At 45.3% G+C, this 14,609-nt stretch overlaps 1 protein-coding gene across 1 annotated transcript in view; it reads left to right on the top strand.

Annotated features, from left to right (window-relative positions):
• Positions 1-3,487: 3,487 nt before the first annotated feature.
• MAP2K3 (mitogen-activated protein kinase kinase 3) overlaps positions 3,488-14,609 on the top strand; it is a 62,923-nt gene continuing 51,801 nt past the window's right edge. Inside the window, exon 1 of the mRNA XM_035131094.2 lies at positions 3,488-3,674. Within this exon, the coding sequence (XP_034986985.1) occupies positions 3,659-3,674 (16 nt within the window). The 5' untranslated portion in view covers positions 3,488-3,658. The remainder of the gene's footprint in view (positions 3,675-14,609) is intronic.

Below are 14,609 nucleotides of genomic sequence, written 5' to 3' on the forward strand. Positions count from 1 at the left end.
TTGGAGAGGAGCACTGGGCTGAGCCGTGCTGGGGCCCCTCGCCTGCTTCATTCTGGGGCCCACAACCTGAGTTGCTCGGCTGCCGTTTCCAGAATGGAGCGGGGATCCCCATGGAAGCCAGCACCTGCGCGAGGGCTCCTGATTGTGCCCCTTTCTGTGGACTGCCCAGAGACCCAAGGACACCATTTTAATATATAATAAAATACAGACCTACAATTCCCAGCACCCTGAACAAACTACAGTTCCCAGGATTCCCTGTGACTGCTAAACAGGCATAAAAGTGCTAAGGAACGTGTGGTGTGGATGTGATCCTTGCCCGCCACACAATGTTAAGCTGGAACAAGTATCCCTTTTGATAGCTCAACCTGCTCTGGAAGTTCTAGATTCCAAGCTTGGATGGTTCTCCGCTGGTAATGCTGCCCCTTGTAGTTCCCTGGTTCACCACATGGGGCAGCTTCCTGAGGACGGCGATGTAGCATTTCTATGTTGCACGATGCGCCGTATGAACATTTGGGTGAAATTCTTAATGGGCTGTTTTAATGCACTGTGGGATCATTCGGCTGTAGCTGGATGGGATGGGATATACACATGGTTGTAATGTGGCTGAGTTCTGCAGCAGTCTGCTTTATGGTGCCCCAATATATTACATCTGGAGGTAACACATTTCCCCTAAATAAATACAGTGATTCCCAAACTTCCCCACCCCACCCTCTCAACGGACCACGTGAAAATTATGGATTTTTCCTGCTGGTTGTAGCCAGTGCTAGATTACCAAATGCATAGACTAAGAACGTGTTTAGGGCATCAAATTTTTAAAAAGAAATTCTAAAAGAATTTGGAAAAAAAGTCATAACCAAGGGAAAAACCAGACCTTTATTAGACTTTTTAAAATTACTTACCACCTAAACTGGGGGCAGGCGTTCTACTAATGTAGATAGAAATACTGCAAGGAAATCAGATCCTGTCATGTGTTGCACATGACATAGAAACATAGAGTTGTAGAGTTGGAAGGTACCCCGGGGGCCATCTAGTCCAACCCCTGCAATGCAGGAATCTTTTGCCCAACGTGGGGCTCGAACCCACAACCCTGAGATTAAGAGTCTCAGACATACATGCATGTACATTTCAGCATAAATATTAAGTTCTGTGACATTTTGAAAAAATGAAATTTTACAGTTTTGCTTCGTTTTTATTTTGAGTTACATATGGGGTGGCGCCATAATCTTCTCAGTGCTTAGGGCCTCTTAAAAAGTCTGAGTCCAGCCCTAGCTTTAGCAATTATAACGTGCCGTGCTAGATGCTGCATGGTTTATGATTGTATTTTTGCAGACATGATGGGGACCAACTGAATTCAGCTCATCCAGAATTTGGGAACGCCTGCCTTAACACCCAAATTTCAAAGCAGTGTTTCCCCAGTTTAGCATGGGTTATTCTGAAAGTAGTGTGGTCTAGAGAAAAAAGTTTGAGAATCACTGGTTTGGGCTATGTTGGATTCAATTCTGTGGAGACTCCTACCATGGGCGAGCAGGACTTTGTTAGGGGGGTGGGACTTCTGGTGGGGGGGGGGCAGAACCGATGTGATTGGTGAGTTTAGTATTTCTATTGTTTTACTTGTTTTTTTGGGGGGTTGCAGCTGCCCCCCTGCTCCCCTTTGGTTATGTCCATAACCCATAAACACTCAAAATCTTGGGGGGGGGGGACATTGCAAATTATCCCCCAATACATGTTTTTATTTTACCAGCAGTTTTAATAAACCAACTTCGAGATAAAATCAATATTATTTTGGTCTATTGTCGCGGGACCCTAAACCAGGGCCTACTTGCCTATTTGGTCATCTGGCACTGGTTTTTTTAGACAGTGCTGGGCTAGCCAGAGGCACACTCTGACTCGGTGCAACAAGACAGGTAGCTTCCTGAGGTTTCAAAAAAACAAAACAAAACAAAACAAAAAAACCTCCCAGAACAGATTCTGTTCCTGTAATAGGAAAACACCAGATACAACATATCACATAATTTGGGATTGCCCTCTTCTAGACACTCATCGCAGAGATCTCCTAGGGACTCCCTTACAGCTCAAAGTATCAATTTACAAAGAGTCTGTCATCCAATATTTGTTGAGGGATGATACTACAAAGATTGTTTCAGGGTACTGAGCCAAGATCTTTAAAGCTAAATCGAATGTAGCCTGATTTATTCAGTGGTGGCTATCTAGTCTTTTATATATTGTATATGTTTGGCCACCTCATGAGAAGAGAAGAATCCTTGGAAAAGACCTTGATGTTGGGAAAGATGGAGGGCACTAGGAGAAGGGGACGACAGAGGATGAGATGGTTGGACAGTGTTCTCGAAGCTACGAACATGAGTTTGACCAAACTGCGGGAGGCAGTGGAAGACAGGAGTGCCTGGCGTGCTATGGTCCATGGGGTCACGAAGAGTCGGACACGACTAAACGACTAAACAACAACAACATATGTTTGGATTATCAATGCATTTGGACGATTTTGGATGATTTCACTGTTTTAACTTATGCCAGTGAAGGCTAATAGCAGCAGCAGCAGCAAGCTTCCCGTTTTTCCTGGCAGCCTCTTGCCAAACCACAGAGGGCAAGGGTGCAGAAGAAGCAAGACCTCGGATGCTGAAACGCAGCATGCCAATGGTAACCCAGTGTAGGAAAACGATCTTTTATTTTGAAATCTTTTAAGATTACATTTTAGTTTTTCTGTTATGTTGCTTTGACTGTATACTCTTTATGTGGCTTTCTTCAGATTGTTTTATTTTTGTTTTATTGATTCAATATGCTGTAAACGGCTTTGAATTATGGTGCTGGAGGAGACTCTTGAGAGTCCCATGGACTGCAAGAAGATCAAACCTATCCATTCTTAAGGAAATCAGCCCTGAGTGTTCACTGGAAGGACAGATCCTGAAACTGAGGCTCCAATACGTTGGGCACATCATGAGAAGAGAAGACTCCCTGGAAAAGACCCTGATGTTGGGAAAGGAGAATGGGACGACAGAGGACGAGATGGTTGGACAGTGTTCTCGAAGCTACGAACATGAGTCTGACCAAACTGCGGGAGGCAGTGGAAGACAGGAGTCCATGGGGTCACGAAGAGTCGGACACGACTAAACGACTAAACAACAACAAAACCGCGTTGAGATTTTTCTTTAAAATATAAAGCTGTACAGAAATTTTTAAAAATAAGATAAAATAACTTGCAGGCGAAGAAGACGACGACGATTCCTGTGGCACCGGGAGCGCGAGCGCCTTCCGCCTTGCGCAGAGATCACCGCGCCGCAGGTGACTGGGATTCCCTGCAGGGCTACCTGGGTATAAAAGGTAGAGATGGGGAAGGGGCGTGGCCTAAACACAACCCCGCCCCCTTCAGAGAAGGCAGCCAATGCGGGGGCAGAACGGATGGTCCTGGGCGGGGCCGGGGCTCCTTTTATGCAAGCTCGTCGCCGCCCCCCCCTGCAAAGGCTGTGGCGCTTGATTCCCGGGAAGCGTGCGAGGCTGTTTGGACATGTCCTGGGTGCTGCCGGCGCGCGCCCTGCCCCGACGTCTCCCGCTGCCTCACCTGGGCGCCTAGCCGGATCTCATCGGGCGGAACCCGCGAGGAAGCAGCTCCCTCTCCCCCGCCGACCCACGCAGCCAGAGAGCCATGTCCCTTCCGAAAGGTAAGAAGAGAGGGATCTCGCGTGGGTCGTGCGAGTGGCAAGAGCTCTTTTGCGCCCCAGGCAGGCAAAGGCCAACTGCTTGCACCCACCCACGCACCCCACCCCAGTGCAAACTTCAGCGTTCAAAAACGGATGGCAGGAAACACACAGCACTCGACACCGCCAAAAAAATTGCAAGGATATAAGCAATGCAAGGTCTCTTGCTGATCTCTCCCAAATGCGAATGGAAATGTTTTAGCGCACAAGTCGAATGGAATAATCTTGTGACTCTGTATAAATTTGGCCTAACGATAGCTCTGGGTACTCCGAGAGCGGGATCTACCCGATTTTGCCCTCTTCCCTTTAAAACCGAAAGGTGGCCACACTTTTGTCTCTCTTTTTTATTACCTCTTACTGTTTTGTTTAACCGTTTTTAAAATGAGTTTTGAGTTCGTTGGTGAGATCGTTTGTCCCCGAACTTCCTTGAATGCGTTTTATTTTCAGTCATTATTATGCCAGTGCAATGTCTTGAGAATAGTGTTGAAAGGCAATTTGCCAGTACTATTAATTTAGTGATTATTAATGGTTTTGTGGTACAATAATATCTGGAAGGTGGCTTGCCTGGAGCGTGATTGGTGCGAAATCGGAATCCTGCCCTCCTCTTTAGGTGTCAAATCTGAGTGTATTTTTCAATCCAAAATTGTATCGAGGTCTCTGTAATCCACTGTGGGTGCAAACAGGTGTGTGTGTTGTATTTTATGATGGTTGTATTACTGTATTATTTTTTGGTAGGAGGCAGAAATAATCCTCACTCTGCCCAATGTGTTGCATTGAACAAGGAATACTGCTTTTCTGGTAAGTTATTCAAAAGGGGAGTGATGCTAGACATCTTTTTGGATAAAGAAAATAAACAGGGCACTGATTCAGCTAAAGACTTGTAGAACGTCATGGAATATTGGTGGTATATAGCCTTCCTTTTCCCTACCCCAAACTGACCCCGAGTTATATATTTTGGGGTCACACTAGTGTGCGAGGGTCATTCAGTGTAGCCAAGAAATGGAATTTGAAAAGATGCTTTTGTATAAAATTTTGTATGAGCGATATTTATTTATTTGGAAGTTTGTATCCTGCCTTTCTTTGAGAAATAGACTTGACGTAGCTTACAGAAAAAGAAAAAAGGCATAAAATATGTTAATGAAACAGCTCGGATGGCTAAGAAACAAGTTCACGGCTTAAACCTAAGAGCAGGGTTTGGAAAACCAGTTAAGCATAAAAATAAAACAGACGTTGCTAAATTATTGGTGAAATTAAGAAAAGCTTGTCTGAAACTTGACAGAGGGAGCCAAAACAATCCTCTCTATAACATGTAAATTATTACATTTATGTCCCCCAGTTCCTTCAAGGAGCTCAAGGTGGTGTAAGCTGAATCCTCCCTCTCCATTTTATCCTCACAACAACAACCCTATGAGGTAGGTTAGAGTAAGAGATGGAGACTGGCCTAAGGCTACCCGGTAAACTTCATGGCTGAGGAGGGATTTGAACTCTGGTCTCCCAGGGTTCTGGTTCACTATACCACACTGTTTTGTGTTATAAGTAATGCGTATCTTATAAATGTGTGTGTCATCTTTATCTGTGCTTATAAACATGAGGGGCAGTGTGGTGCAGCGTTTAGAGCTGCCAGTTTCATAGCGACTGGCTTTGCAGGGTTGTTGTGAAGATAAAGTGGGTGAGTTGAGTTCCTTAAGAAGCTGGGTTGCAGAATGGTGGTATAAGGTACAAATGTATGCAGAAAACAGAAGGCCTTGCTTGCCACTACGAGCTTCACAGGCATTTCTTCCCCTGTGCCGCGTCAGTTCTTTCTACAGATGTTTCATATTTCTGCTCTTATCATCACAGGCTGCGTGAGCTTCGCTCTGTGTCATGCAGCAGCCCTGAGCTGTAACTCAGCCTTGGTGGGATGGGCAGATAGCGTCATGCTTTTGTTTTGGAACGCTTGCTCACGTTTCTGTTTCCAAACCCAAAACTCGGCCCTCTTTGCGTGAGATCTGGCTGCTTGTTCTTGACTGCCTGAACTCTGTCCAAGGGGCAAGATATTGCACAGCTCCTGTGGTCCTCGCCGCACGTCGGAGGGCTCAGGGCAGAATAAGAGACATGCTTGGGGAAAGGCCCTGGCTCACTGGTAGAGCTGCCGCCTTGCATGCAGAAAGTCCCAGGTTCAATCCCTGGGATCACCAGGTAGGGTTGGGAATGTTGCCTGCCTGAATCCCTGGAGAGGTGTTGCTGGTCATCATAGACAATAGATGTAGCTGGATAAAAACCAACGGTCTGATCTGCTAGGAGTAAGTGACCTGCTAGGAGTAAGTGGCTGGAGGGTGCAGTGGTTGACAGCAGTACAGAGATAGAGGGCAAGAATCAGTCTGAATATATTGACCGCATCTCTCTCTTGCCACTGGCAATGAGGGATATTGGAAAAAGATGCTTTACAAGCATGAATGGAAGTACCGCTGTGGCTCTGGAGAGGTGGAGTCTGTGGCCTATGTCCTCCTGTACTGGACAAAATCTTTATCAAACGCCTCTTATTTGGAAGCTACAGCTGCTCCAGAATGCTCCAGCCCGGCTGCTGACTGGCGCCTGTTCCAGAGAGCATAGAATTGTAGAGCTGGAAGAGAGCACACGTAGATAACTTTGTCCAACCCCTGCAAGGCAGGAATCTTTTGCCCACTGTGGGACTTGAACCCACAACCCTGAGATTAAGAGTCTCGTGCTGTACCAACTGAGCTATCCCAGGTCATGAAAACAATTGCACAATTCAAAGTGTTCGTTGTGACCTCTGAAGCCCTATGTGACTTGGGCCCAGGCTCCCTGAGAAAATGTGCCTCCCTATATATGAGCCTGCCTGGGTGCTAGGATCCTCGGCTGACCACCTTCTGTCGGTCCCATGAGCATCTGAAGCGCATGGTTGGCGGTGACATGAAAGGGAGCCTTTTCCCGTGGCTCCAACTTTGTGGAATTCTTTCCCAGGAGAGGTTAGACTGGCTCCGTCCTTGGCAGGCTATTCAGATGGCCCCAGTGTCCAAAATTAGCCAGGCACCGGGTGTGTTTTGCCATCCAGCAGCCATTTATGTGATGGGTGGTGGAAGGTCCTAATAGAGGTTTGGGCTTTGCTCCTGAGGACATAAAATGGACACACATTTCACGATGCTATAAGATTATTCCTTCCTTTAGTCCGGGTTGGAGCATGGCCTGAGGAGGGTCCCAAGGACCAGAGAGAGAGGTTGTGTGGGGGTGTCATTTATCTCCTGGGACTAAGGTTCAGCATCCCTGTCCTGCGCCTAGAATTTCCAAGGCTGCAAAATCTGGAAAACAGCTTGGTTTGTGCCGACACTGCAGTTAATTGTACAAAAAACATATATTGGGCTGCAATTCCATGCCCATCGAATAAACCCCATTGAGCACAGTGGGAATTGTAAGCGTGTAAAAATGGAATCGTGTTTGACACTTTTGACCGGGCAGCACGCCTGAGCTGTGTGTGCCTGTGTGTGTTCTGCTTAAGATAAAAAATAAAAAATTTAAATACAAGGGAATGTCCCTTTCTGGGATTACAGTTGGAACAAGAATGCTTCGTTATTTGTTAATTCCCCACATCAAAGGCCGGGGAACCCTTTTAAGTACTCTGTTAATGACTACTGGGGTATGGCCCGCACGTTGTTTGCATAGTTAGGCATAATAGAGTAATTACTACTTGCGTAACTGGCAAGAAGAGAGAGAGAGAGACGGCTAGATACTGAAAATGTTCTTTGCGTTTCGGTGTTCTCATTTGCCAGGCCTTGCTTTATGGCAGGCTCGTAAATAGCAGCTTGCCTGATTTGCCTGCGGTGGGTAAGAATCTCTTGCCTGCAACTGAACTGGGCGAATTTTGAAAATTGGAGGACAGTTGTCCATCAATGACTAACATACCGTAGGTATGTGCAGGCAGGCAGGTGAGTCAACAAATATGTATGGGCAGGCAATGTTTTTCTGGTTGGGCTAAGTAACTTTGGTGCGAGGGTGAGTAACCTGTGGGCCTCCTCCAGATGTTGATGGACTACAGCTTCCACAATCCCTGACCATTGGCCATGTTGGCTGGGGCTGATGGGAATTGGAGTCCAGGAACATCTGGAGCAGAGCTTTTCAAACCGTGTGTCATGACATGTTGGTGTGTTTGGCTGCAGTGTGTAGGTGTGTCACACTCGCTGTACTCATCCCGGCCCTGGAAAGGGGTTAGTTTAACCCAGATTTCCTTAACCTCGGCCCTCCAGATATTTTTGGCCGACAACTCCCATGATCCCTAGCTAGCAGAACCAGTGGTCAGGGATGATGGGAATTGTAGTCTCAAAACATCTGGAGGGCCGAGGTTGAGGAAGCCTGGTTTAACCTCCAGTTTGCTAGTAATACTGAACTCTTGCACTGCGAAATGATACACGTCTAAAAAGTGTGTCACCCGACAAGAAAAGTTTGGAAAGCTCTGATCTGGAGGGTCATACTTTCCTCATCTCTGTATTAATGGACCGAATCCTCTACCTCTGAGCTACAGTCTTTGGAATAGAGTTTTGTTGGAGACAGCCAGGAGCATTTGGAAATGCCTCAAATGCTGGTGTGATAAAAGCAAGTGGTTGCTGTGTTGTAAAAATCGGTCCTTAATATCCTTTCGGCACATACTTGGAGGCCTGTCATCGCCCACTTCCCTTTTGGCACCTTTGCAGAAATCTCTTTGGCGGGTGAGAATGCCCAAAAGTGACACAGGAAGCCACTTAATGAAGTGGGGTAATTTATTTGGACCATTAAAAAACAACAACAACCTCTAAACGTCTCCAAAACCACTTTGTATGTGGGTTTTTTAATAAGTCGGAAATGGAAAGCTATAGGGTCATTGTGCCATTTTTTTTAAAGTGTGTATCTGCTTATCTTACTTGTCAAACTGCAAAATGAACGGAAAGTGGTTTGCAGCAATAGAATACTTGGTCAATATATTAAAAACTATACATTAAAGATTAAGGAAGATTAACAGATCGTGAAGCTGAGGCTCCAATACTTTGGCCACCTCATGAGAAGAGAAGACTCCCTGGAAAAGACCCTGATGTTGGGAAAGATTGAAGGCACTAGGAGAAGGGGATGACAGAGGACAAGATGGTTGGACAGTGTTCTCAAAGCTACCAACATGAGTTTGACCAAACTGCAGGAGGCAGTGCAAGACAGGAGTGCCTGGCGTGCTATGGTCCATGGGGTCACGAAGAGTCGGACACGACTAAACAACAACAACAACAAAGATTAAGGTTACCAGACCTCCAGGTTTGTCTTCCCCTGACGGGTGGACGGCTTGAATCTCCAGGTGGGTGAGAGTGCCTGAAGAAGTGTGCATGCACACGACAGCTCATACCTATGACAAACTTAGTTGGTCTCTTAAGATGCTACTGGAAGGATTTTTTATTTTGACTGCCTTTAATAGAGTAAAAGAATATTAAGAAGATTATGCATGTTATTTGCGAGCTTTAGCCCGGCAGGACTTGGCTGCAAATTATAGCATAGAACCTCTGGGAGACCTGTCATCCTCTGCTCCCCTCTCCCAATTAACCTCCATCTCCAGGGCCTGTCCCTGTGACATCACCAAGTCTCAGGCTTTGGCCCTGAAATCTCAGGATATGGGATGCTCCTGATCTGGCAATCTCATTGAAGATACACAAATCAGCAGTTGTGGAAGAGCATGATGAGCCCCAAGTAGAAATAAATCCTGATGCAGGTGTCTCGCCACTGATGGGGGTTACATTCCCAGGTACCACACGTATACGTGAAATCGTGTATAGTGGGGAACACCATCTAAAAAGCCGAATTTGGTCCCAAATTCACAAAAACCCCCACCAAACTCCACTAAAACAATTCCCTCCAAACTCTAGCTTTCCACAGTTCTCAAACGTTGGTGCAAAGGCTCATGGGATTGCAAGCTGTGTTCCCACTCTTTTTGCGCCATTTTTGCTATTTAAATCTATTTACTATTTAAATATTTCGGTTGCACGTGAGTCAAAATGCATGTTAAGTGGGGGAAACGTTCGGAAACCAAGGTGCAGCTTCCGATTGGCTGCAGGAAGCTCCTGCAGCCAATCGGAAGCCACATCGGACATTCAGGTTCCTAAGAACGTTTGCAAACAGGAACACTCGATTCCGGGATTGCGACGTTCGAGAGCCAAAGCGTTTGAGTCGCAAGGTGTTCGCAAACCAAGGTACAGCTGTATTAGCATCACATGCAAAAACCACCACCATAACCTTGTGTTAACCGAGCAGCTAAAGACATGCAACGACCTGGGCTGTTTCCCACATAAACATGCGACAGGTTGTCAAAGAAAAGATAGCTGCAGTATGCTCTTTCTGTGAGCTAATCCATGGTCAGTCTTAGTTCAGGGGTGGGGAACCTGTGGCTTTCCCAGTATTGCTGGATCAATATGTTTCTGACCGTTGCCCAAGGGGCTGACGGAAATTGTTGTCAGTTACCTGTGCATTCCTATAGGTGTCTACTCAGAAGTAAGCCCCATTAATGGAATTGGGTTAATATTGGGTTAATGGAATAATAATGGAATAATATTAAGAGCAACAACAATAAATATAATTATTATAAATAATAATAATAATAATAATAATAATAATTAATAATAATAGGTTAATGGAATAATGGGTTAATGGAATAATGGGTTAATGGAATTAATGGAAGTTTTTATAGGATTGCACTGAAAATCCCCACTGATTGGACTTTATTGGATGCACACCCATAAGAAAACACTACTTTGGGCTATTATGAATAAAAACCTTTAATATATTCATATATTAATACAGCAAACTTCTTTTTATTATAAGAATCTGATCTTCATCAACTTAAAGCAGCAGAATATTTTCTTGGAGAAGCAACATCACTGGATGTGATCAAAGTATGGTCCTTTCAATGGCTATTATCTATTAGCTTTACAAATAATTCTGTATCTTGTGCTGCTGCTTGTGTGTGTGTGTGTTTGCTTAACCTCATGTGGAAAGGATGCTGGAGAATTATCACCTGTGCAGGTGAGTGAGCCTGGAAGGCATCACTGGCTTGTCAGGTGCCTTTACAGGTAAGTGTGATGACAAGGACCTTGAATAATGTTTTCAAAACATAGGAAGCTGCCTTATACCTGAGTCAGACCATTAGTCCATGTAGGTCAGTATTGTCTACACTGACTGGCAGGAGCCCTCAAGGGTTTCAGGCAGGAGTCTCTCCCAGCCCTATGTGGAGATGTCAGAGTTTGAATCTGGGCCCTTCTGCCTGAATAGCAAATGCTTTACTCGAGAGCCCTATGGAAAGAAATTATTTTCAACACTGTTGCTGGAAGTTTCGAGGTGAATTTGGAAAGTGGTTTTGTCTTAATTGTGTTTTTTGGGGACTATTTTAAATACCTAAAGGCATTATATTATAAAATCTTATTATTTTTATCTTTTGTTCACCTCCTTTTGGCAACTCCTGCAGCCAAGCTGATGCCACAAACACATTGCTCTGCTTTCCTTTTCGTTCAAATATATTCTATTCAATTCCCACAGATTTCACATATAATTCCAATACGCAATACAGTCGTACCTCGGATCCGTTCCGGAAGTCCATCCAACTTCTGAAATGTTCGACTTCCAAAGCGCGGCTTCCAATTGGCTGTAGGAAGCTCCTGCAGCCAATCGAAAGCTGCAGAAGCCCCATTGGATGTTCAGCTTCCAAAAGAACGTTCGAAAACCGGAACACTCACTTCCGGTTTTCGATCGTTCGGGAGCCGGAACGTTCGACTCCCAAGGCGTTGGGGAGCCGAGGTACGACTATAATTCTTTCCTTTGTTTTATCAACTTCTCATCCTGTTTTCCGATTTCCCCCCTACCTCTTTGATGCACCCCATCTTCCTTCTTTTGTATCCTAATCACAGTACAATAATTTCTAAATCTTTCCATTGCACATAACTCAAAATCCTGCTTGCGTATTCATCATATTATAATATCCCTTTAAATGTACTGCTTTCTTTTGGACCACATCAGCAAGACCAAGTGGAGTGTCTTGTTTGAGCAACCCAGCACCTCTGTAATAATTTAATAATAATAATTTATTATTATTATTATTATTATTATTATTATTATTATTATTATTATTTATACCCTGACCATCTGGCTGGCTTTCCCCAGCCACTTTAGGAGGCTTGCAGCAAAATATAAAAAGTAATACAACGTCATACATTTTAAACTCTTCGATATGTACAGGGCTGCCTTCCATACACACTGCTGAAGTTTGCGCCTGGGGCAGACGGATGTCAACAGCAATTTCTGTCCCACCTTTCTTCCATCCTGGAACTCAGATCGGCATAGCTCCTGTTCTGAGATGGTCACCCACCCAGATACTGACCAGAGGCAGACCTACTTTGCTTCAGCAGGCCCTCTTGCATCTTCAGACCAAAACCTAGGACCGTATTGTGAACTGCTGTGGTATATATTTGCAAAAAGAAGGAGAATATACAGCCGTCTTAAAGCAGGTGTAGCAAATATTGCACACCCTCCAGTTGTTGTTGGACTCCAATTCCCATCAGCCACTACTAACATAGCCAATGGTTGCAATCTGGAGGGGCCCCACATTATGGCATCACTGCCATAAATGAATAAAACAAATCACTTCCTTCTGAATCCGGTTAAGCTCATGCATAAATGCTGGCCATTGCATCTTTATTAAGCCCTCGACTCGAGGAAAGGAAGTGAGCTGGAGTCAGGATGGAAGTTTCCGTTGTGTACTTTAGTTATTATTATTTTAGAAAGACAGGGTGTGAGGTAGCATGGTGTAGTGGCTAGAGCACTGGTCTAGGACAGGCCTAGGGGTGATGGGAATTGTACAGTCCAACAATGCTTCGAGATGCCATAGGTTTCCTGGCTTTCTAGCGTAACCTACTTCACAAAGTGGCTGTGAGCGGGGTGTGTGTGTGTGTGTGTGAAATGGACTGTTTAAACATAACAAACTACTGCTCCCAGGATTCTTTGCAGGAAGCCATGACAGTTTTGGGGTGCCCAAACTTTTTTCAAAGAGGGCCAGATTTGATGGACATGCATGAGGCCTGACCAAAGTTGTTGAACTTTTTTTTAGGATTAGGCCTCTAAATTTTGGATTTTGGACATGCCGGGTTTAAAGTGTTACAATACCGCTTTAAACAAATAGTGTGTAGATGGAGGTGGGGCAAAGGTGGACTCTTGTCTTTCCCCGTTAGGTATCCCACCGAAGTTTCAAGAACTGAGGGGGACTTTCATTCCGGTGAGGTGGTTTGCAGGATTCTTGCAGGGTTTCAGTGAGGGACGTCCCAACATGTCCCTGTGGGTTGAGCTGAGCTGTACGTGTGTGTGTGTGTGTGTGTGTGTGTGTGTGTGTGTGTGTGTGTGTGTTTAACCAGAGAGAATCCTGATTTGCATTTCCTGTCTTATTGGCGTGTAACCCTCTTATGAGTCAGCACCGTCATGTTTCTGAATGAAGAAGCTGATTCACCAGCAGAAGTGTGTAGGCTGGGCCCGGCTTCCTGGTCCTTGAAGCAAGCGGCTCTGCCTTTTAAAGGGGAAAAATGGTGCGGCCCTGAGTTGTGACAAGGTTTACAGTGCAAGTATGAGGATAGATCCCAACTGGTCCAGTTTCCGCTCCCCTCATGTGGTGGAGGTATGGCTTCAGGGGCGAACGTTGGTAGTATGGCTCTCTGAGCAAGGACAAAATTAGGTGCCCCCCCCACCTCTTATTCGCCTTTTTTCAACTAAATACTCACATTCCAACCCACCCCACCCCGAAGTTCACTTTTTGGAGAAAAAGAGAGAGGACTAAGTGCAATTAAAAATAATGAATTCAAATTTCTAAGTCTGGTGCCTGCAAGTTATTTGTGTGGGGCCTGTCTCTCCTACCCATCCCTCCCTGGGACGGGTCGGCACCCAACAGGCAAAAGGCATTCCTTGTGCAGAAAATAGAAGAACTGGGTAGAGGGCATTAGATTTCTTCCTTTGTTTAAAAGCAGCTTGAGGTTTTTAATGTGGCATTGCACAGCTGAGCTATCTGCAGAGTAGAACCATATGGTGCAGTAGGAGATATTGGGAACTAACAAGACCTGATTGTTCCCCCAAATATCATTTATTTATTTGTGCACCACCCATCTGACTGGGTTGCCCTGGCCACTCTGGGAGGCTTGCAACAAAATATTAAAACCACAATAAAATGGATTGGCAAGGTTTACCCATGATTTACGGCATCTGTGTCTGTGTAGATGCGATTTCTGGCGCTGCAGAAGCGAGTCCCTGCACTGTGCCGGTTTAGCCCAGCGCACGGGGACTCGTTGAGTGGGCAGCTCGGTTTGGGGGTAGCTTGTGGGCCGGTTAAACGACCCCCGAGGGCCGCTTGTGGCCCATGGGCCTTAGGTAGTGGCATCCGCCCTGTGGAACGCCCTCCCGCCAGATGTCAAAAAGAAAAATAACTACCAGACTTTTAGAGGACATCTGAAGGCAGCCCTGTTTAGGGAAGCTTTTAATCTTTAAGAAATTAGTGTATTCTAATATTTCTGTTGGAAGCCGCCCAGAGTGGCTGGGGAAACCCAGCCAGATGGGTAGGGTATAAATAATAATAATAATAATTATATAGGTTGCCTTCCCCTGCAATAAAACCTCAATAAAACCACAACAAAAACTTCCCTTTACAGGACAGCCTTCAGAGGTCTTCTAAAAATCAGGTGTTTATTCCCTTGACATCTGATGGGAAGCTGTTCCACGGGGAGGGTGTGATTACTTAATGTAACCTCTCCACTGAGAATATTGATCTGTTGGTAGAACAAGGTCTTGGTTTTGGTCATTAACATAGTTAAAGAAAGGGGGCCCTTGTGTCTTCAAAGGGGTCTCTCTTCATTATGCCTTTAATTGCCC

The sequence above is a fragment of the Zootoca vivipara genome, chromosome 14 (assembly GCF_963506605.1).
Source record: "Zootoca vivipara chromosome 14, rZooViv1.1, whole genome shotgun sequence".
Classification (NCBI taxonomy): Eukaryota; Metazoa; Chordata; class Lepidosauria; order Squamata; family Lacertidae; genus Zootoca; species Zootoca vivipara.